The 25,091-nt window shown below is 44.8% G+C and overlaps 1 protein-coding gene across 7 annotated transcripts in view; it reads left to right on the top strand.

Moving 5' to 3' along the window:
- ARMC8 (armadillo repeat containing 8) overlaps positions 1–25,091 on the top strand; it is an 811,657-nt gene that overhangs the window by 479,423 nt on the left and 307,143 nt on the right. For all 7 annotated transcript variants that reach the window (XM_085648657.1, XM_085648654.1, XM_085648653.1 and 4 more), the window contains exons 15-16: positions 10,020–10,106; positions 10,990–11,082. In XM_085648657.1, the coding sequence (XP_085504783.1) occupies positions 10,020–10,106; positions 10,990–11,082 (180 nt within the window). The remainder of the gene's footprint in view (positions 1–10,019; positions 10,107–10,989; positions 11,083–25,091) is intronic.

Below are 25,091 nucleotides of genomic sequence, written 5' to 3'. Positions count from 1 at the left end.
TCTGTCCGGCGTGTTATTATTCAGGGTCTTGTACGTCAGCGACACTAGTTTACTGGGTACCCGCTCTTGTAACAGCCGGCCCTCCAGCGGGGCATATTCTGATAGTGCGGAGGTAAGCGTCGCCTCGGCCCCCCATGCATGGCGTAGTTGCGCGTATTTAAGGAACTGGGTACGACGTAGACCATATTCCGTTGCCAGGGATCTATAAGATTTCAATTTCCCTCCTGTTACCAGATGCCCCAACACGGAGATCCTGATATCATCCCAACCCCTGAAACCTGTGAGTTTATGGAGCTCCTTGAGCCACGAACAGTTCGTAGGTTTCCGTGACCATCCCATCATCTTCGTCGCCCTGTCCCAGACCTCTATGGTTTTCTGCGTGGCTGGGAGTAATCGCCTCTTCCCAGCCCCCCCATACAATTAGTGGAGACTAGTGCGGCGTGCCATGGTATCTCTTTCTAGTTTATACGTTGGGTGATCCGCAGGTGCGTGAAGCCACTCATTTATCGGCGCCAGGTGTTCAGCCCAGTAATAAGCTTCCACATCTGGCAGGGATATCCCCCCATTGTATTGGTTTCTCTGTAGTGTATCTAGGGGTATTCTCGGCTGTTTCCCTAACCATAATAGCGAGCGTAGTTCCGCTTGTATAACCTTGAATGTCTGCCTGGGGAGGGGGAAATATTCATTCTGTAGGGCGTACAGGAAACGGGGCAACGGGATCATCTTAAACATTGCAGCCCGTACTAAGATCGTGAGAGGGAGTGCCTTCCATCTCAGAGCATCCTCTGTAAAATTCCTAATCAACCGTTGGATGTTTATTTGATAGGAGACATGTCGGTCCGTAGTCAAATAAATCCCCAAGTATTTAAACCCCGTCTGGGTAACTTGGAGGATGTCAGGCAGAGAGGGACATTCCTCCTCTTCGCGCGGGCTATACAAGACCGATTTATACCAGTTTATTGTATATCCCGAGAAGGAGCCATACCTACCCAGTACTTGGAACAATGCAGGGACCGTGACGGCCGGGTGTGCCACATACAGAAGAATATCATCCGCATAAAGCGAAATTTTCTCCTCCTGTCTGTCGGCTTGTGATATTTGAAATCCCCGTATCTCATCCCTCTGCCGGACCTCACAAGCCACCACTTCAATGATGAGCGCGAACAGGAGCGGGGACAGGGGGCAGCCCTGCCTGGTCCCCCTCCTGATTGGGAAATCTTCCGATAGGATCCCGTTCACCTTCACTTGGGCTCTAGGGGCCGTATATAATAGTCCCACCCATTTCCTAAAGTTTGGGCCGGTGCCAAATTTGACCATTTTCTCCTCCAAGAGGGGCCAATGCACAGCGTCAACCGCTTTCTCAGCATCTAGGGAGAGGAACATATGTGGTTCCTCCCGTCCCTTCACCTCCATGAGCCAGTTATGTGTGCGCCGCAGGTTTTGCCTAGTCGCTCTGTCCGGCAGCAATCCCGTCTGGTCCTGGTGGACCAGGCTGGAGATCACCCGGTGCAGGCGAAGGGCCAATATCGTCGCCAAGAGCTTAACCTCCACGTTCAGGAGGGAGATTGGTCTATAGGACGCGCAGTCTTCCGGGGGCTTGCCTTTTTTATATATAGGTATGATCGTGGCCATCCGAAGGTCTGATGGGAGGAGACCCTGCCGGGCCGCATCATTAAAGAGTGCCAGGAGGTGGGGCGTCAGTAGGTCTGTGCCTTTTTTAAGGAATTCTGCTGGGAGCCCGTTCGGACCCGGTGACTTCCCCGGTCTGAGTCTGGCTATCGCCGCCCTAATTTCCGTGACAGCTACTGCAGTTTCAAGGGTCTCCCTATCCTCATCCGCAAGGACCGGCGTTTGGACCGTGGCCAGGTAGGCCCTGATTTCTGTCAGTCCACCTAATTCCCTAGCCTTGTAAAAGTCCCGGAAGTAGGAAGCAAACGTCCGGGCGATCTGGGCATCCCCTCTCTGTAAATGTCCCTGCCCATTCATTACCCCTTCAATCTATCTGGCATCCTGTTCCTTTGGCCTAGTCAGGCCAGTAGCTTCCCGGACTTGTCCCCAACGTCATATATCCTATGCAGGGTCGCAAGCGCCTGTGCCCTGGCTTCATCTGTCACTAGGTCTTTAAATTGCTGTTGGGTATCCGCCAGACGTCGAAGCACCTCAGGGTCACGTCCCGATATGTACTGCTGGTCTAAGTCAAGTATTTGGGTTTCGAGAGTACTGAGCTCCTCCTGGGCTTTCCGTTTCACCCAGGATATTCGATTTTGCGCTCTATCCCGGAGTACCGTCTTATAGGCCTCCCAAATGGTCACTCCAAACTGTACCGAACCCACGTTTTCTTCAAAGTACACACTTGTGTCAGCCCTGATGCCGTGCAACACCTCCCTATTCTGTAGATCCCATGGCGTCAGTCTCCAACCCCCACCAGGGTGTACCAAGTCTTTTAAATGGGAATCCCTTTTTAGGTCTCGCCTGACCCAGCGCATGCGCTGGTCTGGCGAGACATTTTGTGAGGGCTCCTAAAAGTGCTACCAGGCCAGCCTAGAGCTACAGTGCATGTGCGCGGGCACGCGCGCCACGCTTGACCGAGTTACTTTCACTTTCGCGGCCGCTTTGATGTTTGATCGCGATCACTTTCGTGGCCGCACGTCTGCTTGGCATAGCCAATAGGTCTCGCTTTTGGGACCTTATAAGTATTTAGTTATGCAACTGTTGCATGGCTAAACACTTATAAGGTCCCAAAGGCGAGACCTATTGGCTATGCCAATGCTTGTGTTTGTTTTATTTGTGTTACTCAGGAATGGATGTTGCACAGTAATATACACTCTCTCCAGTCCACTGCTGAGCACTGTAGTCTTTGCACAATATTAATAAATGCTTGATTTTGCACCAATGCTTCGATGTGATTTTACTTCCTTAAGTCTCTTTTTCTCATTTGTTTATTGTAGTGAAAATAACACCCGTGTGCTCAATTTTCAGTAGAAAAACATTAATTTCCCTTTCCTCACAATAATATAGGACCATTTCGTCATGGGTTGCAAATCGCTCCCAAGCCATTTAAGCGTTTCTTTGTAAATTACTTCTGACTAAGTGGCTTCTTCTGCCCCTATTCTCCCCACAACATCTGCATGACTTGTCGATGATAAATGTTTAGGTTTTGCCGACAGGGAGCATTTAGCATCCTATGAGCATTGAGGTGCCTCCCTTTTAATCCTGGGTGGCTTCAGTAGTATACTCCTGGTTGTTATCTGAGGTGCGCACTCGGCAACCTCAACTAACAACCCAAATCCTCACAAAGCCTGTGTCTCACAGTCTAGTTATGACATCAATAAGGATGTGATTTAATGACCGTACAGTAATAACCCGTGGGAGCCTGCCATCCCTGGATTATAAACGCCCTCAGTACTTTCCTTATTACAGTGGACCTGGGACGTCTCCAGCCGACATCACACCCAGGCTGTGGAGAGCGCCAGCTGCCACGTAAACAATCACAGATACGATTCCTTGTCCGGCTTCGTTTTCCAGGAGCTTTCACGCTTGATGATAAGAAGACATTGGCGGCAGTATGCTTTTCCATCGCAACATGCATGCGTCTATCAGTTTCAAACCACGCATTTTAATCCACAAAACGGATTTTTACCATTTCCAAAACAATTCTTCGCCTTGGAGGTTTCTTTATACATACCAGTAAGTTGTGAAGATCGCCACCATGACACGTGCCCCTTCCAGCCTTATCATTTCACCCACATTGCTACTGCTGTGTGGGCAAACACGCTATCGACATCAAACTCTGCAAATCTGACGTTTTTCTCTAGATAGGGTAGTCTGGCGCCATCTGCTCCGGGTGATTCACAGACTTTACACCCGAGTCTAAATGACCCCAGAGCCCTTGGGGATGTAGAACAGCCTTGTAATGTACTCTCTGGTCACTTTGCCTCATAGGTGAGTGGTTCCCAAACTTTGTAGAACTTCAACCAACTTTTTAGAACAACAAACGTTGCAACCCACCTCACCTAGCTTTAATGGACATGAGGCGAAGGGATTTCTTTAATGTAACTAAAGCGTCATGTGGTAGCCACTGTCATTTACAGACGCATTTTCCATTGAAATGGCCACTACATTTGCGCACACGTGCAGTTTTACTGATGCAACTATATATAATGTGTGGAAATCCGCTTTCAATGAATACTTATCATTTATCACCAAGTAAAGTATCCTGATTTGTTTTGATCCTGATGAAATCTTTGTTTCCAGCACATTTCAGAATTCCCAAAAATGTGCTTGCGTTTTTGCTTTTCTAACTGCTGAATGTGTACAGTTCATTTACAGGTGTATACACTTTTCTGTGTTACAAAAGACAGATTGTCACACCATTCCCTTTTTTTTTCTTTCTCTGACCTCAAAGTGAGAGGTGTTTATAAACACCACCTCATGTGAAACAAGCATTGGCATAGCCAATAGGTCTCGCTTTTGGAACCTTATAAGTATTTAGTGATGCAGCACAATATCCTTGGTGCAACAACTTTAACTGTTGCATGGTTAAACACTTATAAGGCCCCAAAGGCGAGACCTATTGGCTATGCCAATGCTTGTCAGGAATGTCTTTATACCTGTAATGTTATCCTGAAAATGTGTAGCTAAATGATTACAAAGGACTTTTGATGGCGTTTCTTGGGGTTGTAGTATTAAGGAATTTATGGAATTTGGATGTCCATAATAGCTTTTGTATAATAAGACTTCATTGCCTTTCGTACCATTTTGCTTTAGTATGTGGCCATGGCATATATATCATTTTATTTTTTGTGTGCAAAAGGATTGCACTTTCAGTTCAGCATTATGCCTCAGTAATGTTGGTTTAGCAAGTGCACTGGAGAACTACTACGCTTTCTCTTTTTGCAAAATCTGATTACTTTTTTTAGTAGTAATGGTCTGATGTGGTGCCATTAGCAAGCCCATTATTTGCTACAGTCAGGGTTGGATCAGGCCTGAACATGTCAGTGCACGTAGAACATTTATGACGTGCTGTAATCTGCCAGGGTGGGTCTGAGTTTTATTTCAGTGGTATTTGCTTTTCTAAAGACCATACAGTTAATTCATGAGTGTTCAAATCAGCTCAAAAGTCGGTAATCTCTTGCAAAGATGAAAGTATATTATCCTTTTATATTAGTTGGCCCACTACATCTGGGAGTTTGCAAGAACAGTTGATGTGCATTCAGTTTCAGGACACTGTGACCAGCTGCCCACAATGATAACTAGCTCTGCAAGGCTATCCATAAGTGAACCATGCATATGGAACTATTTCTAGAGATTATGTATGCGCAATATGGTCTTGCTGTCCATGATTTGCAATCAATCAATCAATCAAAGGCATTTATAAAGCGCACTACTCACCCGGAGGGTCTCAAGGCGCTGGGGGGGGGGGGGGTCCGCTACTGCTCGAACAGCCAGGTCTTGAGCTTCTTCCTGAAGGAGAGGTGGTCTTGGGTCAGGCGTAGTTCGGTGGGGAGGGCGTTCCAAGTCTTGGCGGCCAGGTGGGAGAAGGATCTACCTCCTGTAGTCGCTCTGTGGATGCGGGGGACGGCTGCGAGGGCGAGACTGGTCGAGCGGAGGTGGCGTTTGGGAGCGTAGAAGTTGAGGCGGCTGTTGAGGTAGGTCGGGCCTTGGTTGTGTAGGGCTTTGTGTGCGTGGGTGAGGAGCCGGAAGGTGATTCTTTTGTTGATCGGGAGCCAGTGCAGGTCTCTCAGGTGTCTGGAGATGTGAGTTCGTCTGGGGACGTCGAGGATGAGTCTCGCCGAGGCGTTCTGGATCCGCTGGAGTCTCTTCTGGAGCTTGGCGGTGGTACCGGCGTAGAGGGCGTTGCCGTAGTCCAGTCGACTGGTGACGAGGGCCTGGGTGACTGTTTTCCTGGTCTCGGTGGGGATCCACCGGAAGATCTTACGTAGCATGCGCAGGATGTTGAAACAGGACGAGGAGACGGCGTTGACTTGTCTGGTCATGGAGAGGGAGGAGTCCAGGATGAAGCCCAGGTTGCGTGCGTGGTCTGTCGGTTTGGGTGCGTTGCCCAGGGCAGGGGGCCACCAGGAGTCGTCCCAGGCGGAGGGTGAGGAGCCCAGGATGAGGACTTCCGTCTTGTCTGTGTTCAGTTTCAGGCGGCTGGTCGTCATCCACTCGGCCACGTTTTTCATCCCTTCGTGTAGGTTGGCTCTGGCGGTGGCGGGGTCGTTGGTCAGGGAGAGGATCAGCTGGGTGTCATCGGCGTAGGAGATGATGTTCAGGTTGTGTTGGCGTGCGATGGCCGCAAGGGGGCTCATGTAGACATTGAAGAGGGTGGGGCTGAGCGAGGAGCCCTGAGGGACGCCGCAGGTGACTTCCGTGGCTTCTGATCTGAACGGGGGCAGGCGGACTCTCTGTGTCCTTCCGGTGAGGAAGGAGATGATCCATTCCAGTGCCTTCTCCTTGATCCCGACGTTGCTGAGGCGCTGCACTAGGGTGCGGTGGCAGACAGTGTCGAATGCCGCGGAGAGGTCCAGGAGGATGAGGGCCGCTGTTTCTCCGTTGTCCAACAGGGTTCGGATGTCGTCTGTGGCAGCGATGAGGGCGGTCTCGGTGCTGTGGTTGGCCCGGAAGCCTGACTGGGAAGGGTCGAGGGAACCAGTCGTCTCGAGGAAGGCTGCCAGTTGCTTGTTGATGGTCTTCTCGATGACTTTGGCTGGAAACGGGAGGAGCGAGATGGGGCGGTAGTTCTTGAGTTCGGTGGGGTCCGCCGTTGGTTTCTTTAGTAGAGCGCTGAGTTCGGCGTGCTTCCAGCTCTCAGGGAAGGTGGCGGTGTTGAGGGAGGTGTTGATGATGTCCCGCAGGTGGGGTGCGATGACAGCGTCGGCCTTGTTGAAGATGTGGTGAGGGCAGGGGTCGGTTGGGGAACCGGAGTGGATGGAGTTCATCGTGCTGATGGTGTCTTCGAGGTTGATCGGTGTCCAGGCGTTGAGGGTGGTGGTGGGGGGCGTTGGTTTGGTCGTGGGGAGCGTTGGTTGTGTTCTGAAGCTGTTGTGTATGTCAGCGATCTTGTTGTGGAAGTAGGAGGCGAGGGAGTTGCAGAGGTCTTGCGATGGGGTGATGTCGTTGGTTCCGGCGTTGGGGTTGGAGAGCTCTCTGACGATGTTGAAGAGTTCCTTGCTGTTGTGTGCGTTGTTGTCCAACCGGTCCTTGAATGCTGTTTTCTTGGTGGCGTGGATCAGTTGATGGTGCCTTCGGGTGGCGAGCTTGAGGGTAGTCATTTTGTCCGGCGTTGGGTCTCTTCTCCATGCTTTCTCGAGGGCTCGGCAGTTCTTCTTGGAGCTCTTGAGTTCGTCGGTAAACCAAGGGGCCTTCTTGCTTCCGGGTCTGCTGGGTGGGGTCCTCAGAGGGGCGAGCTCGTCCGCGCAGGTGGAGATCCATTTCGTGAGGTTGTCGGCGGCTTGGCTGGGGTTCGGTGAGCTGGCGGGAGGGTGCTGGCTCAGGGATGTGGTGAGTTGTTCGGCTGTGATCTTGTTCCAGCTTCTTCGTGCGGCCTGTTGCTGGTGGTGGTGGACCGTGGTTCTTTTGAAGGTGAAGTGGATGCAGCTGTGGTCCGTCCAGTGGAGTCCAGTGGCGTGGCTGAAGGAGATGTCTTTGCTGGACGAGAAGATGGCGTCGAGTGTGTGTCCGGCGAGGTGGGTGGGGGTGGTCACCAGCTGCTTGAGTCCGAGGGTGGCGAGGTTGTCAAGCAGGGTGGTGGTGTTGCGGTCGTTGTTGTTCTCCAGGTGGAAGTTGATGTCCCCGAGGAGGATGTAGTCGGCCGAGGGGAGGGCGTGCGGGCTGATGAAGTCGGCGATGTCTTCGCTGAATTGAGTGCGTGGTCCCGGGGGTCGGTAGATCAGGGTGCCTCTGAGGGTGGTCTTGGGGTCGGTGTGGATCTGGAAGTGCAGGTGTTCGGCGGATGTCAGGGTGTTGTCGGCGTTGGTCGAGATACGGATGGTGTCTCTGTGGATGATGGCGATGCCTCCTCCAGTCTGGTTGTCGCGGTCTCTCCGGATGATCTTGTAGCCCTCTGGGACGGCGATGGCGATGTCGGGCGCTGAGGAGTCGTTCATCCAGGTTTCCGTGAGGAAGGCAACGTCAGGAGCTGTGGTGTCGAGGAGGTTCCAGAGTTGAACGGCGTGTCTGTGGACGGAGCGGGTGTTGAGCAGGATGCACTTGAGGTGGTTGCTGCTGGTGTTCGGCTTGGCGGGTGCTGGTGCGGGGCAGGTCCGGATGCAGGTGAACTTGCAGGTGAGGCAGCTGAAGGGTCCGTGGGTGCGTCTCGGAGTGGCTCGGTAGCACCCGGGGGTTCGGCCGGTGTTGAGTGCGTTGAGGGTGGCGGCATCGTAAGTCAGGCGGGTGGGCTGGGGTCTGCGAGGGCCAGGGGTCCTGGCACTGGGCGCGGTCCAGGCGCGGACGGGCGCAGACGGGCTTACCTTTGGCGCACCTTCGGCGCTCATTCGGTGCTCCCGCTGCGCGCGTCCGCTGCGCGGTCGCTCTGGGGGCGTCATAAGAGGGGAGCCGGGAGGGAGGGTCTGCGGGGAGGCGGGGAGCGCGGGAACCAATCGGCGGGCGGGGGGGCGGGGTCTCGTGGGCAGCGGCGGGAAACCAGGGGGCTCGGTGGCGGCGCTTGGCGGCCCTGTGGCGGCTGGGGCGGCGCTCGGCGGCCCTGTGGTGGCTCAGGCGGCAGGCGGCAGCAGGAGGTCCAGCAGGTAAGGAGCAGGCGGGCGGTGTGTGAGCGACCAGGCCGAGGGCACGTGTTGTTTTGTCAGTAAGACTTTGTAAAATATAATGATATGTCCTTCTTTACCACTTAATGGATTGCAGTACGGAGTTTTAATATTAAGTGATAGCATACCATGAGTAATAGAAATTGTGGGGACCTTCAACCACGATTCTGAACTAAAAAAATCATGTCTAACAGGGAGACTTATAAGGTCATTAACTGTCAAGAATGTGATTAGTTGGTAAGGACTAGAATGATGAATCACTAGTGTCGTCCCTACAGATGCTCACTTTGCCACTGGATTCAAGATAGCCTGGCTGATGAGGGTTATGAACCCGAAACCTGTCCCAGGATGCTTGTTTCCGGTCCAGGGAAGACATGGCTTGGCAGATCGGGCTGGACTGTTCCCATGAGGCACAGGGTCAGACTGATTTGCATATGGCCATGTCTGAACTGGGGTGGTGGAGAGAGCTAAAGAATGATGATGGATTAAACACAGATCAGTTGACTGGGGGTGAGTGTTTGATTTGCTCAAATGCTCCGTCCATGATCCCCTATGGGATTGCTTTGTTCGCCCTAAGTTGGCAGGGTATGCCCAGACGTGGGTCCCTTGCTCACTTTGCCACTGGATTCAAGATAGCCTGGCTGATGAGGGTTATAAACCCGAAACCGGTCCCAGGATGCTTGTTTCCGGTCCAGGGAAGACATGGCTTGCACAAGGGCTTTATGGTTACAATGGGTAACTTACCTCTTTTGTGCCAGGTCTTTACTATTCCTCATTTGCGTTTGAGAGAAAAGTTGGATAAATTATTCTGTTTTTATTTGTTATATATTACTGAAAGTCTATGCAAATTCAAAAAACAGACATGAGAGCATAAAAGACGTATGCTTGGTTTATTTATTGACAACATTGTAGGTAATCTAGCAGTTGCCCTCGGAATAGTATTCTGACAAATGACAGCACTTATCATCCTCCAGCAGACTTTCAACAAGGAAGCTCTCTTTTTTATTAGGACAAGTCAAACATCCAGATTACTGAATTAAGAGCACTTTGTAAGATTTTTATCCAAGCATCCTTGCTGGGGAATTTGAGCAAACAAAAATCATCTATAGAAATGTGTGCCTGAAAAAAAATCATGAGAGCAAATGCAGAGTACAAATGTGGGTTCAATTGCTTTTTACTTTGTTCAGAACAGGCTGTGGTAACACAAGTCTTCCAGCCTAACTTAACCACGTTTTCTTACTTTTTGTGCTGCAGGTTTTGCAGAATGCCCCAGACGAGATCTTAGTTGTGGCCTCCTCTACTCTGTGCAACCTACTCCTTGAATTTTCTCCAAGTAAAGAGGTTTGTGCTAATCTTGTCTCCTTGTGTAGCACATCGAAACAAGAATTTAGTTCTGAAGCCCTGACTGTCCTATATCAAAAATATTAAAAATGTATCTTTATTATTTCGTTAATGAAACTCATTTAGAGACACCTTCATTTTTAAAGAATGCCCAATCCCTAGCAATATTGTTCAATTGCAGTTCTCCATGCCTTATGTATATGCCACACTCATCATTACAGTAATTGAAGATTCTTTCTGTTTACCCGTTTAAGTTTAAAGCTGTTTTGATTACTTAAGCATCTCTGAGGTTTAACTGTATCTTCAAAGAAGCAGAATCCATACACCCCACAACAAGAAAAATGTATCATGAAAGGAGCATCAAATGGCTCATCCATTGAAGGGCTGTATACTTTATCTTCCAATATTCTTGAAGAAGTTGGATCCCGGAAGTGAGCTACCTCTTAGTGTTTAATGAGGTCCATATTTTGGCAATAATAGTCTTTGTATAGGGAACATTCGGTTTCTGGCAGAGGTCCACTTGACTGTGAATGGTGTGATTTCCCTTTGATGGTTGCCGAAGCAGACTGTGTTCTGCCTGAGTGGTAGATCTATAATCTATAACCAGGACCTTCAGATTGCCAAAGCACAGTACTTCTTCTCATTAAAGAATGTTACATTAACCAGCTCCTCTCCCGCTTAAGGAAAAGATCTCTTTAAGAAATTAGTTCCATGCACTGCCTCTCATGAGAATGTGAGTTTGTACATTGATGTGGTTTCTTTCATATTGAATGATGAGGACTAATAGAAATCATTTATGTGGCATAAAATTAACATCAGATGTGAGCTGTCATTATTTGTTTTAATGCTAAAATCACGTTAAGAGTATTGCATTCTTTTGCAGCCTATTTTGGAATCTGGAGCTATAGAACTACTGTGTAGTTTAACCCAGAGCGAGAACCCTGCACTTCGAGTGAATGGTATTTGGGCTTTAATGGTAAGTGATTGAAGATGTTGCAGTGCATTACATTTTGTAAAGTATAGCAGAGATTTATCTGGTTTGGAATTTGCAGCTTCATTATGTATACTCACCTGTAATCTTTGGTAGTACTAAAGAATGGCAATTCCACCCTCTAGTGCTATTCAGTTATTGAAATATACTAAGAAGTAATCAGAATACTATGTTACCTCAGTTCAGGCAATGACATCCACCCTACAACAGCAAGGCAAAGTTAAATTTTTAGGAACATACCTTGACTAGAATGTTCACGTAACAATCATAGCTGTCACCTGGTCCCATGTTGTGAAGGCAATTAATAGCCTTAATCCATAGTCAACAAGATAAAGATTTTCATCAGTTCATATGCTTTTTGATGTTCCTGATTTCGTAGAAAGTAGTATGAATCTATGAAAGGTCTGAAAATACCAAAAAAACAGTATCGGGTTATTCTCATCTTCGAAAAGGTTAAATACATTTCAGACATATATTTGACACTGCCCACAATAAAGGGTTAGGGCTTTGTACATCTGCCAATATACATAGCAGTAGGCACAGTTAGTATATTTTTCACATATGAATGTAAGATGCGCTTCTGGAACCTGTAAATGGTGGATAAAAATCCTTGTGAGTGGACTACATGCTTTCAGGTTTAAAAATGATGGCCAGGACTGTGGAACAGGGTTGCATTTTACATATCTGACTTTCACACTTTGTATCAGTCAATCTCGCCATTGCTCTGTTTAAAGTGGAGTTGATGTCCTTCTAAAGATATTGGGAATGAATGCCCTGCTGTCAAGATTTACAGACTATTTAGAACGGATAGGTGGGAAGACCTTCAGTTGCTAGTGACAACTAAATGGTTGCTATGGGCAGTCAATATGTGGATTAGTCTGAGCATATTATTGGTCAACCATTGAAAAAGCTTCCCAAATATAAACCCCAGCAGATGTTTTTGTTTAGCTAAACTCGATAGAAGATGAAGCCTCCTAAGACTTGAAAATGTTTATCATTATTAAGGTTGTTCATAATCCTGATAATTTGCTACAATTTCTTTCTAAGAGCAGGGTGATGGTGAAAGTAGGTAAGACCTTGAATCAAAAAACGTAATCTAGTGATGCACAAGGGTTAGACCCAAAAAACAAAGATTTCATAGCCAAGGCATCACAGCTTACACTGTAAAAAGCTGTGTGGAGAGTTAACGTGGAAAGCCACCTTCAGTGGAAGGGGTCTGGGTGTCATGTATTTTGTATTGTTGCACTGGATTCATTTTGTGCACACATCCATCATTCCTTTGGAGGCCTCCTAGGTTTATAACTTTTAGTTATTTTTCTATATTATGATTATTAATATATGCCAAAGAGTGCTATATTCATTGTGAGTTTTGATTCTGTGCTTTCTATTTTCATATTTATTTACTCATATATTGGCTGCTATTTTAATATCAATATAGAAACACCTTATGTTTAAAATGGGGAAGTAATTCTCCTAGGTGTTTTCTCATGTTAACATCATGAGTAGTGGTGTAATTTTTCTCTCAATTGTTTTGAAAACCATTATTCATGCAACTCCTGACTGTTTGCCATCTGCATTCAGGTATTCGACTGTGTTCCTTTTCATGTCCTAATCAGTATAAGCTAGAATTAAATACACATGGCACTCATTCAATATATTGTGTTGTCTGAGATCATAATATTTACTCTTTGCTCCTTTATAACTGCAAAATTGTATTTAATATCTGCTATAATAGTTTTATATATGCTGTGAAAGAGATTAACTCCCAAAGCCTCTTATAAAATAATGCTTCATATTCCTTTTGTGCTCTGTTGAGCAAAGAGCAAATGCTGACCTTCTCCAGGTAACTGCTATAAAGATTCATGTCCGTTTTCCCTGCTCTGAATGATAAGTTGGTTTACATGTGCTTAACTTGGGGCCAAGGGAAATCTTCCAGGTGTGGTGAGGCTAGACCTCTTGCATGCAAGAGAGGCTACATGTGTTTGTGAGCTTATAATGCAAATGTTTTGGCTTTGTGTACAGTAAGGAACTTTTTTTTTAACTCATTCAAAGCCATAATTTAATATCTGATAGCAACATCTAGCCGCAGATTCCTTACCTTTGAAGTTCCCCAGGCATCAGACTGGATTCGTAGGATTTTTTGTGAGAAGTACCCCTGTGTGCCAGTAGGTAGCGTCGGTCAGCTCTTCGTGGCGTCCTCCGTGCTGGAAGTGTAGTCCGTGTCACTTATATAGGCACCACCTAGGAACGTTGACGTCAGTTCTTTTCTTTCCGCGCAAACTAACGCTGATCCTAGAGAAGAGCTACCTCTTTTGGTGACCCAGTATCTCTCATGTGGTGCATGGTCAGCGATGTCTAAATGAAAGAGCAGGGCTCCAGTCTGTGTTGTTGACGTCTTCCGGCCAAGGTTGGCCAATCTGTTCTGGATTTTAGCAGAGAGATTGCCAGAGGAGTTTTCTGTAACTTAGTTCTTCGCAAGTATAAACAAGAGGTGAGAAAGCCATGGTGGGCTTCTTGAAGGCCTGCACTGTAAAATGGGGGTGGTGGATTTGAGGATCGCTGGAGTAGAATTATGGTTTGAAAATAATTCCAACAGAATATCACTAGTTCTGGGGGTGATGAAGGTGCTTGGAGAGAAAGAGTATTCACTAAAAGGTATGTGTGGTTCACTAGTGTGACGCAGACTCATTTGAAGGAGTTCAGTGCTTTGCATACAAACTTGGAGAATCTAGTGAATGTCATAAGCTGCTAATATTATGATTCAAGACATCTTAACTGCAATTTTTGGTATTCCTAGTGTTTTGCCCTGAGCTGCAGCCTCAGCCAAGCACTTTCTGACTTTGAAAATTACTACTTTTCACCCATTCCTGGAAATACATGGGGAATTTATAACTTTACCCAAAATATTCCAAGGCTGGAGTTGGAATACTAAATAAGTCTTCTGGAATATTTGGGCGAAAGTTGCATTTTCTCCAGATATTCTAGGACTGGTGTTAGAATAGTATTTTTGACCATCCAGTGTCTACTACGCCCCCTGCTGCCCTGAGGGCGCAGTTCAGGGCAAGAAACATGGATAAGTTAGATTCTTTTTTTTAAATTATTTTTATTTTATTTTTTTATTGAGAGTTCAAATCATTGTACATCGGGAGAAGAAAAGAGAAGTAACAATACAAGGTGCAATATGCATCCGTGCTTATTATCCTATTTTACAATTGTTCAAGATTACTCAAATATAAATATATATATAAATATATTCTGCTATATACAATACACTTGATATAATTTTGAAAGGAAAATTTCTATATATAAATCATATATTGCACATTTCTCCATCACATAATAAATATTTATTATAAAGTGACTTGTGCATATATTTGGAATTAAATTAAATCAACGACAATACAGTCACACTTGCATCAATTACAGAGCATTCATTTCATATAGAGCCCCAGCATGTTTCAAACTTCCTAAGGGATCCCGTTCTAAGTGCGTATCTCCTTTCCAATTCTTTGACTTTACTTAATTTTGCTCTCCATGCTTGAAATGAGGGTATATTTTTACTGCGCCAGTTTTGTAGAATCGGAGATCTTGCCACTAGAGCAGATATATATAGGCATTCTTCTTGCGCATTGCTCAGCATTTGATTCGGAGAGCTACCCAGGACTGCAATATGCTTATCAATAACTATAGATTGGTTGAATGCATTTCTAAGATATTTTTCAATTTCTCCCCAGAAATTTCCTCTTTTCGGGCAGTTCCAGACAATGTGTGACCATGTGCTTCCTCCTTGTTCCGCACATCGGAAACATCTATCTTCTATCTGGGGATAGATATTATGTAAGAATGTCGGAGTTCTGTAAAGTAACCATTTTGTACAAAATTGCATTCTTTTAAAATTAGCTCCTCGAATCAATGTGGCATTAAACTTATTAATTCTTCTCCAGGTTGTTCTTGGTATCTGCATTCCCTCTTTTTTTACTCCATTTATCCTGCAATTTCTCATTGCTAGGAACCAGTTTGTTATCATTAAAAAGTGTTATCCATGCACGGGATTTTCTAGAGCTTCAACTATTCCAGAGGTTGCTGTTGAGGCCACAATATCAATCTTTCCTAGGAAATGTTTTATTTTAAATGAGACCATTTAAGCTCATACTTGGAATGGGATGGTCTTATTTCTATCTCAGACCACTCTTTCCATAGATCTAAGTTGAGGAAGTCTTTTATTTGCCTATGTCCGTTTCCCTCCCACTTACTCAACTCAGCGGGCTGCAGTAGTTCCGCCTCCCCCGTATATAGGTCTGACAGACCCGTGATAACATGGATTCTAGGGATCTTGTAGAAAGCCAATATTTGGGCTCTCTGTTTAAGAATCCATTGGAGTACTTTGTACCACACTTTCTTTGGATCCTTCACTATTCTAGTGGGATCTTTAATTGTATGCTCTGTTTAGATTTTATTCATAAAAAAATTATCTATTTCCGAATTGTCGAATTGGGGAAAGAATCTATATTTTTTGTGCGAAATAATATTCTCTCATATTTGGGAGGGATAATCCTCCCTCTTCCTTTAAATAATATTAAGTGCTAGTCGTGGTGCCCTATTAGCCCATAGAAAAGAAGAAAATAGACTATCTATTTCCTTAAAGATATTTGTAAAACGCATGGGGCTGCTGCGAATAAGAAATTAAACAATGGTAAAATAGACATTCGAATAAGTACTGCTTGGCCAAGAATCGATAATGGTAATTGACTCTATCGCGCTAAAAGATGTTTAATTTTCTGTTTTAAGGGAATATAATTTAACTGAAATAGCTCCTCTACTTTTTCTTTCACATATACCCCCAGTTATCTCTTGGGACGAGTATTATACGTTAATCTGAAATTGGGCAATAGAGTATATACAGAACAATTACATAAAATTTCCGTCTTTGCCTTATTTATTTTATATCCTCCTATTTCTTGGAATTCCCAAAAAACTCCGAGTATCTCTTCCTGGGTGCTGTCTTTAGTGTTTAAAAAAATGACAGTGTCATCTGCATATAGTTTTATATTAGTCATATCTTGTAAAGGCGTCGTTTGTTCTCTCTTTTGTCTAATAGCTATTGCTAAAGGTTCAATAAAAAGGACGAACAAAATGGGAGAAAGGGACAACCCTGTCTTGTGCCCCGATTTATATGACAAGAACCTATGTTTATAGAATTAATCAATATTTGTGCCTGAGAGCCTTTATAAAGTTTTCTTATTATTTCTATTAAACCTTCTGGAAATCCAAGCTTTTCTAAAATAATAAAAAGACAGTCCCAGGAAACTAGATCGAAGGCTTTCTCAGCATCTAGAAGCCATATCTGTGCTGTAATTGTGTTCTTATTAAAATAATCCAGCGCTTCTAATAAAAATGTCGTATTTGTCGAAAGCTGCCTCCCTGCCACAAATCCACATTGGTCTGCGTGGATAAGAGAACCCACAAACTTATTAAGCCTATTTGTTACAAGCTTTGTAAAAATCTTATAATCAACGTTAAGAAGACTGATAGGTCTATAAGAGTTAACATTTTCTTTGTCTTTGTCTTTTTTTCAAACGCTGACTACTACTGCTGTATCGGAAAGTGGCTGGCGGGTCTCCTCCTTTCAATATATGGTTGGATAATTTAAAAAAAAAATGCATTCAGGGTAGGGGCTAGCCTTTTTTATAATTCTGCTGATAGCCCATCCTCCCCAGTCGCTTTACAGTTAGCCAGTGAGCCTATTACTATTTCAACTTCCTCAAGTGTGAATTCTGTTAATAGGAATTCTCTAAACTCACTATTAAGTGAAGGGTTCGGCAACTTATCTAGGAAGCCTATAATGCGTTCTGGTAATGATTGTATATCGGACTGATATATTCTCCTATATTGTTCCAAAAAGGCAATTCCGGTCTCTTTAATGTCTAATATTTATTTTTTAGATACCTCGTCTCTAATGCTTTCAATTCTATTTTTTACCTGCTTTTCCTTTGCCTGCCATGCCAGTAGCTTCCCAGTATACTCGCTCCCCTCATGTCTTTTGAAGGTATGCCCTATTTAGTTGATCTCCCAATTGGTAATAGAACTCGTGCATCTGTGATTTTGCCTGTACTAGCTTCTGTTTAGTTTTGTAATTCGTATATTTCATGTGTTGATTAATTGCCTGTGTATGTCGCTTCTCAATTTTGAGCCTTTCTTCCTTTTTGACTTTTTGTTTCGGGATTTCTGTAGATGTTATCATACCTCGTAAAGTAGCCTTAAATGCATCCCAGACTATATTTAGTGGCGCTGAGTCTTCACTGTGAGAGAAGAAAGCTTTGATCTCATTGTTTATTTCGGCACACCAGTTCTCATCTTCCAAGTTCAATTTATTAAAATACCATCTCATTGGTATTTCAGTCTTGACACCTACTCCCCCTATTTCTATCATAATTAGGGCATGGTCTGAAAATGCATTCCAGATATGATCATATTTATAAGCCTTAAGGCCATGAGTTGTCAGCAAAAAATCTATCCTTGAGGATGTATTATATTTTGCCGAGAAACATGAAAACACCTGCTTTCCTGGATGTTGACAACGCCATTGATCCACCAAATCAAAAGATTTTTTTACAGCTAGCCAAGGCAATAGCTATCTGGGACTTGTTTTGCTTACGCTCTCTCCTGGAGGAGTCTACTGCTGGGTTTTGTAGGAAATTAAAATCCCCACCCCACCCCCCATATAATAGATCCCGGGTAGCATGAGAGTACCTGTTTTAACTGTAGGAGGGAATGCGGATTATCTAAAACTGGGGCGTAGATTGTAACCAACGTAATAATTCACTGATTTAAAATTCCATGAACAAGAGCCCACCTGCCGGATCTGACTGGGTATTTTTTACTTGAAAGTGTATATTTTTCCCTATATAGATTCCTACACCCTTCTGCGCGCACCCTGCATTTGCTGAACTTTGGACGCTAGTCCATATCTGAAATATTTTACTTGCATCAGATGCGGTCTGGAGATGTGTTTTCTGTAGGAAAATAACGCCTGGATTATGATTTCTAAGCCAGCTTTCAATGGCCTGAGGCTTGCGTTTGTTATTCAGGCCATTAGTGTTAAGTGAGAGGCCCGCAATATTTTCCTTACTCATAATTTAAGAAAGTTGAATAAACGCCCCTTTCTACTCTATGTAGCGCAAGGTCAAATATTTTTACCCTTTGTTTTATATACATTTTTCAGAAAGACAAAGGTCTAAAAGTACAGCTACTAAGGAGTAACGCATACAGTACATAATATATTTACAGTGACACGTGCTGATATAGAACAATATCATCCATAGAGAGACAAAAGGCCCAGGAAACAATGGATAATAATCAATAACAATAATCATTTCTATATACCTATTCAAGATGATAAATAACAATGGCATTAAAAACTGTATAATATAATAATCTAAAATGCAGCATCTATAGAATACATAGCAATAACCTTTACGGTACCTGGAAGCTCTAAAGTAAATAGTGGTAGTGTTTATAAGACTGCTAAATATGTAATCTCTATGCAGTAGTTTCCTTAGCAATAGTCGCCTAAGGAGTTGAATGTTTAAAGTGCCTGTGAGATCGGTACTTGTGAGACCTAAAGTGACTCGTGCTTGTGAAAACAGTACTTGTATAACATCACAGTGACTTGTGACACAAAGTGACTTGTGCTGACGAAAATCACATCTAGCTTATTACTGTCTAAAGTGCCTTCTGCTATAGCAAACGGTCTTTGATTACCTTTCTTGAAGAATAAGGAACTATGATATTTTGATAAACGTTTTGAGCACATACATAAGAACTCTCTTTCTTCTGAAAGCTCCCCCCCCTCCGCCCACCCCTCACCGCTCCACCCTTGAAGGACAGAATTACCCACTTTTCCCTCCTTCCTCCCCTCTTTGCTGGATGCCATCTTATTGCATCGCAAGGCGCCCTCAAGTTCACCCCGTGCCCGCCCTTAATCTAACAGATTCTGTATTGATACGGCTTGTTTATCTATTGCCACCTCAGTCTACTGTGTATCCCAAACAGAACTTCTTATGTAGCAGATAATTCTTCCAAAAAAGATTCAGCTTCGTGGGTGTCCGAAAAAATTAAATAAAATCCTTTCGCCAATGCTTTTAACTTAGATTGTTGAACAATTGTTGCTTGGGCCCCTTTCCTTTTGAAAGAATCAATCATCTTGACGAAGTTCTTCCGTCTACATGCTGAAGCTGCGGACATGTCTCAAAATATTTTAAAATGTTGTATCTCTATGGTGGAGAATGATCTTTTTGCTATTGCTGTGCTTAATATTTTCTCCTTAATTCTGTACTCTGCAAAGTTCATTAGAATTGTACGCGGGTATTTTGCATTTGATTGTTTCTGTGCTGGGACTCTGTGCGCTCTAGTAATTGTAAGGTCTCCTTGCAGCTCTGGGATTACTTTCCTCAGGAGTGACCCAATCCACTCGACCAGTTCAGCGCTTTCGGAGCCTTCAGGGATTCCAACTAGACGTAGGTTGGATCGTCTATTGTAGTTCTGCAGTTTCAATTCCATCTGATTTTTACTTTTGTTTAAGACTTGTATATCTTGCTGCATAACTGAAAGATTATCCTCTAGATCAGATATACGACTTTCGGCTTCTGTTAGTCTTTTTGGGATATTGAATATATTTTCTTCCAGTTTGGTCAGTCTTTCATGTAGCTGTGCATTCACCAGTGACTGAGATACTTTAAAATCCCTGATCTCTTTTAGAATAGTTATTAGCAATTTTTTAATCGAGTCCTCTCCGCTCATCTCATCTCCCAAAGACACTTGATACTGATCAGACTCAGATTCAACCTCTTCAGCAATTCCTTGACTGCTACTTATTGCTCCTTCGGTCTGCACTGTTATTTGCTCACATAGAGTAGAAGGAACAACATTGTGGCCAGTTTGTAGGGGGTTTGTCACTATATGCATCGAAATTTGCGGTTAAGCTGGTTGAGTCGATAGAGCTGGGCTCATTGTCTCCTCATAGCTGACCTGCATAGTGTCTTTTGACTTAGTCTTAGTCTGCTGTGACGGGTACTTATGAAATAGAGGATATTGCTAAGGCTTTCCATCTCTCCATCTGCAGCTTGGTCTAGGCAGCTCTGTGTCGCCATTCTGCTCTCTGATAGGTGTCTGAGCACCCCTCCATTAACCGCTCAGGTATACACTCATCATCGTCCGATGTGTCATTAAGCACATTCCGCTCAGATTGCTTTTCCTTCTTGGCCAAAGCCTTAGCCTTCAGCTCCATCCTCTGCTGAGCATTCCTCTGACCCTTGCGCATCCCCCTTGGAGCCAGAGAGGGTGTTGCTGCTTGCCTTGACAGTTCTATAGTTTTTCTTTTCACCTGCCTTAGTTTGTTTCGTGCGCATCTCCGATTATATAGATGGAGCAGAGTGTAGAGACAACAGACAAATCAAACAGGGATGTTTGTTTATGCACCGCCGTAGACTAGATTCGTCAAACCCTTAATTGACCGTGCAGCGTTTAAGGGGGACGCCCCTGATTGAAACTGGACACGAAACCACACCCAACCACCTATCCAGAGGCTAAAAATAATACTCAAAATTGTTCTATGTTGAACTGTTAATGGGCTGTTGGACTGTGAATTTCACTCAGTACAGTCTGTCTAGAAGATAGCAGAGAGCGATCCAGCTGGCAGGTAGATATAAGGCTGTATGTGAGACTGAAAGTCCGCAAAATCCAGTCCAAAGTAGATCAGTAGACCAGCACTAAAAAGAGACTGAGGAAAGGCTGGGAAAAAAAAGAAAAAACTCGGCCGAAGTCCTGGTAGGAAGTAAAGCTACAATTGAGCTACAGTTGAGGCATAGATGCTGAAAAGAGTCTCTGCCACCCTGCTGATACTGCCGCTACCTTAATCTGAATCCGGATTTTCCTTTTTCCTCCTCTTTCCGTTCCTCTTTAGGGGGGCCCTCCTCGCTCAACTCGCTCAGCATAGCAGAAAATCAGGTGGAGGGGACTCCCTTGCACTTCCCACACTCTGGGGGACAAAGCTACAGAATGAAGCCATCTGTGTCTTACCAGTGCCAGTGACAGTTCCAGCACGTCGGAGCGAAGGCAATTTGCTCAAATAACCGAAATGTAACTACAGTGTGTCACGGCTTCACAGGACTCCGCGTCTGCCTCCGAAAAAGCAAGAGAACCAAGCGCCCAGTGACAAACTGAAAACAGCTGACGGCCGATTTCATATCAGCGCGGTGATACCCCCTCCGGATTCAGTGTGCAAAGGGGAGAGCTGGCAGCTATCTCAACCCTGCTCCGCTCAAAGTGTTGGGGAGAGATTTATTAAGGGCCATGGGGCTGAGCACAGAGCTCTGGAGCCTTCACGGAGTGATCCAGGGAGTGAGTTTAGGGATAAAAAGGGTACCTTAATTTGAGCCGGGGTGTCTGGGAACGCTCGCTGTAAAAATGAAGGAAACAGTCATGTGAGCCATGGAATTTGATGCAAAGAGTATTGGCAATTTATTGAGAAGGTGCAACTTAAAAAAAACTGCAAGACAAAGGCATAAAAAAGCAAAATACAGAATCCAGATAGTCACATGGATTAGATGGTATTTCCGTATTTAAACTATTGTTCTGTCTGTGAGAGAGAGAGAGAGAGAGACTAAACCTCAAAAACACATTTATAAATGCACCATGAAAAGAGTATAATTCAAGAAAAATATTTCTCAGAATACATAACACTCACGTTTACCTAAGAGTGAGCAATCCTGCAATTACAATATAAACTTTTTAAATGCAAAAATGAAGAGAACAATGGTTAAACATAACATGACATTTCATATAAGTCAAATAGAACAAAATACTTTAAGCAAAACCGAACAAGAAACTTTAAGTAAAAATAAAACAAGATCTCTTAGCTCTTGGGGAAAACCTAAACAGCCTGTTACCTACATACAGACAGGGAGGTAGTACAATGATGTCTCTGTGGTCTCCCTTCTTATACTCTTTAAGGCGGTTAGAAGTGCCTACGGTATTGTCATCTCACGCCACGTCTACCTAGTCACTTATGGTGTGATTCTCACATTTTACCATACATGGTGACGCCTTTTCCAGTAACTGTGGTACGTGAGCTAGGTGAAAGTTCATATCTTAGGCCAGGCGCTTGTCGTAAATTGGATGGGGCAAGCAGAAAAATGTGTATTGTAAAGGGATTCTGTATATACATATATAAATCTGCACGTCCTGTGTTGCCACATTCTTGCCTCAGCTTGACACATCTGCGGTGGCAACTTCCCTTAAAGTATGTACCAGCCCAGGATGCAGTCTGCTGTATGTCGAAAGAACAGGGGGATGTTGAACTTTGAGATAGTGAACTTCGCACACGAGTAGGGTGGGGGCTCTTTAGTTTGGAGCAGGAGGCTTCACAGAGAGAGGAGCTGGATATGATTTGGATCAGACCTGCCTTCAGTCTGCTATACAGAAAAATGGCAGAACTATAGTCAATTTAACAAAGAGGCCTACATATTGAACAGAAGGGCCTACACTGGGGTTTCATGCTGGCTGAGTGGTAAGGATGTCCCAGGGTATTTGTTATATGGGAAAATCGGTCCCTCTCTCATTTCCCTCCTCTTGTTCATTTTTTAACACCATCCGTACAGCATATTTAGCTGGTGGTGGGGGCAGTGGCCAGGGTGTGTCATGGAGAGAAGGCTTTCCAGGGCTCTTATTCAGGTGGGCTTCTAACTTTCCAGGTGGTCCCCCTAATTGGTCAGTCATTGTCTCATATGGGTGCACCAAGTCTTTCCTCAAGGGAAGTGGGGGGCTAGTAGGCACCTGGGCCTGGTAGTTACTACCATGAGGAACTTGTAATGTGTTGGATTCGGGGATGGTGAGCTCTACTATATTTAACATAGCTATTTCTTCCCCATCCCCTTGTTCCATGTGTACTCCTGTGTATACTCCTGAGTCTGCGTAGTTCATTCCAACTACCTTAGAGCTGAATCTTTTTACTCATTGTATTAAAATCTGTATACCACAACACAACAGCAACAACCCACAGAAGATAGGCATTATAAATGTTAGTACAGCAGACAGCCATGAAGGCATCCAGTCCAAGTTGAACCAATTAGCAAAAACGTCTGCTTCAGTACCTCCCTCCTCATGCAGCTGTTTCCCCAGATTGTCCAAGTCCTTAATGGCCTTTGTAAGTGTTCCATTGTCCGCATCATTGGCCAAGATGAAAGTACAGCAGGACCTCCCCACCTTGGGGCATACACCACCATTCATTGCAGTTAACTGATCTAGAACATATCTGTGCTCCAGAACCTTAAGTCTCAAAGGTCGCAGTTCTTCTTTCACGGTGTTGAACCCATCACAGGTGTTGTTGACGAGCGGCATCAGCTCTTACCGCGTCACTTGGAGCCAGCGGGCATTGGCTTTGGTCTGGAACAGGGGCAAAGCGCCCCCGAAGAAAAGTTCAGCATCGTTGAAAAGACGGAATTCTTGTGGAATTTCTTGAAATGGGCCATCTGAGAAATATTTCATGACACCCCTTTTTTGGTGGTTGGGCAGGGTGACATCACCTGTCATCGGGTGAGTATGGATGTGGGAAATGTTCGCTGCTGGTACAACCAGGTGCAGTTCATGCATCGTAACGATGGAGCAGAGTCCTTTCCAGTGGGAAGGCAGATGCAGATAAATGTGTTCACCGCAGGCCCAATAGATGTCCATGAGGCTGGAGGTGCCGTACTGAAGGTCCGAATTAAAAATTGTGTTGCTGCAGTTAGTGTTCCGACCCACAGAAACCGTACCATTGCCTAGGAAGCAAAGGAGAGGAGACTTTAGCGTGTATGCTCTTTTTGGTTTGTATGTTGTACTCTCATTGAAAGTGTATCTTCTAGTTTCCTGCGCCCATATCTCAGCACACTCATCACCCCCCCCCCCCCTGTGTCCTTATTAATATAATGTTTGTGCTCTTCCCCCACAATGGGGCTTTCTAAGGAGGCTGCCTTACATATCAAGTCATGTGGGCCATTCCACTTGTGGTTAAAATAAATATTGGCCTTTAGGTGCAGTATTGGTCTCCACTGACAAGGGCATTTGGCATTGGTATGGTTGACGAGGTGATGTTCGGGTGAGTGGCATTTTGATGGGGGAATGGGAAGGTGAAGTACCCTAGTCTCTTAAAGTGATATTCCCAAACCTGCATTAGGTTGGCAGGCACTTCCATACCATGGTAAACCTCCATTCTCCAGTATTTAGGGTATCTTTTGTAGATTCACATGCCTGAATCATTCCCCGTCCAGAGTGGGAGTCCCACGGTACATAAAAAAGCAATAATTATGCATATAATTGTAGGAGAGTAGGGTCTGCTTCCTATGGTCAACCCCACTTTTTGCTTTTGCTTCACTGGTTTTCGACTTAGATATGGCTGTGGGCCTGCTAATCAGACCCACAGCCCAGCTGTTCTCTCTCTAAATTCTTACTATGTACTTTAGGTACATAACCCAATTGGTAAGGATCACCTTATAGGGCCCTGTACAGTGTACCTTAGGTACCCAGGGCATGGGTGTACCCTAGGCCTACCAGGGGCTGAAGCATGTATTATGCCACCCCTGGCTGGCCTCCCATCATGACACAACTGGCTGATCACTCAGCTGGGGCAAGGTCGTGTAATCACCCCTTGCTTAGGTATAGTATCCCTATACCTACCTTATATATAGACACATGGGTAACCTTTCAGCCACTCCTATGGCAGGCCTTAACAATCCTGAAGGCAGAGCGCTTGGTAACATGTGAGATGGTGCTCTAGCATGGGCTGAGACTGTCTGCAGCTTTTGGAACCATGTCCTTATAGCTGTTCTATGATATTGCCTACTATATACTCTTAAAGTGCCTTATAATCCTCGCGGTTATGGTAACTATGGTTTGGCTTTATCAAAACATGTCGTGTAAGGTGTCTAACACTTTGGAATACTACCCCCACACCATTTCTG

The sequence above is a fragment of the Triturus cristatus genome, chromosome 3_2, assembly GCF_964204655.1.
Source record: "Triturus cristatus chromosome 3_2, aTriCri1.1, whole genome shotgun sequence".
Lineage (NCBI taxonomy): Eukaryota > Metazoa > Chordata > Amphibia > Caudata > Salamandridae > Triturus > Triturus cristatus.
Note: the sequence above shows the minus strand (reverse complement) of the source record. Positions and strands in the feature narration are given on the sequence as shown.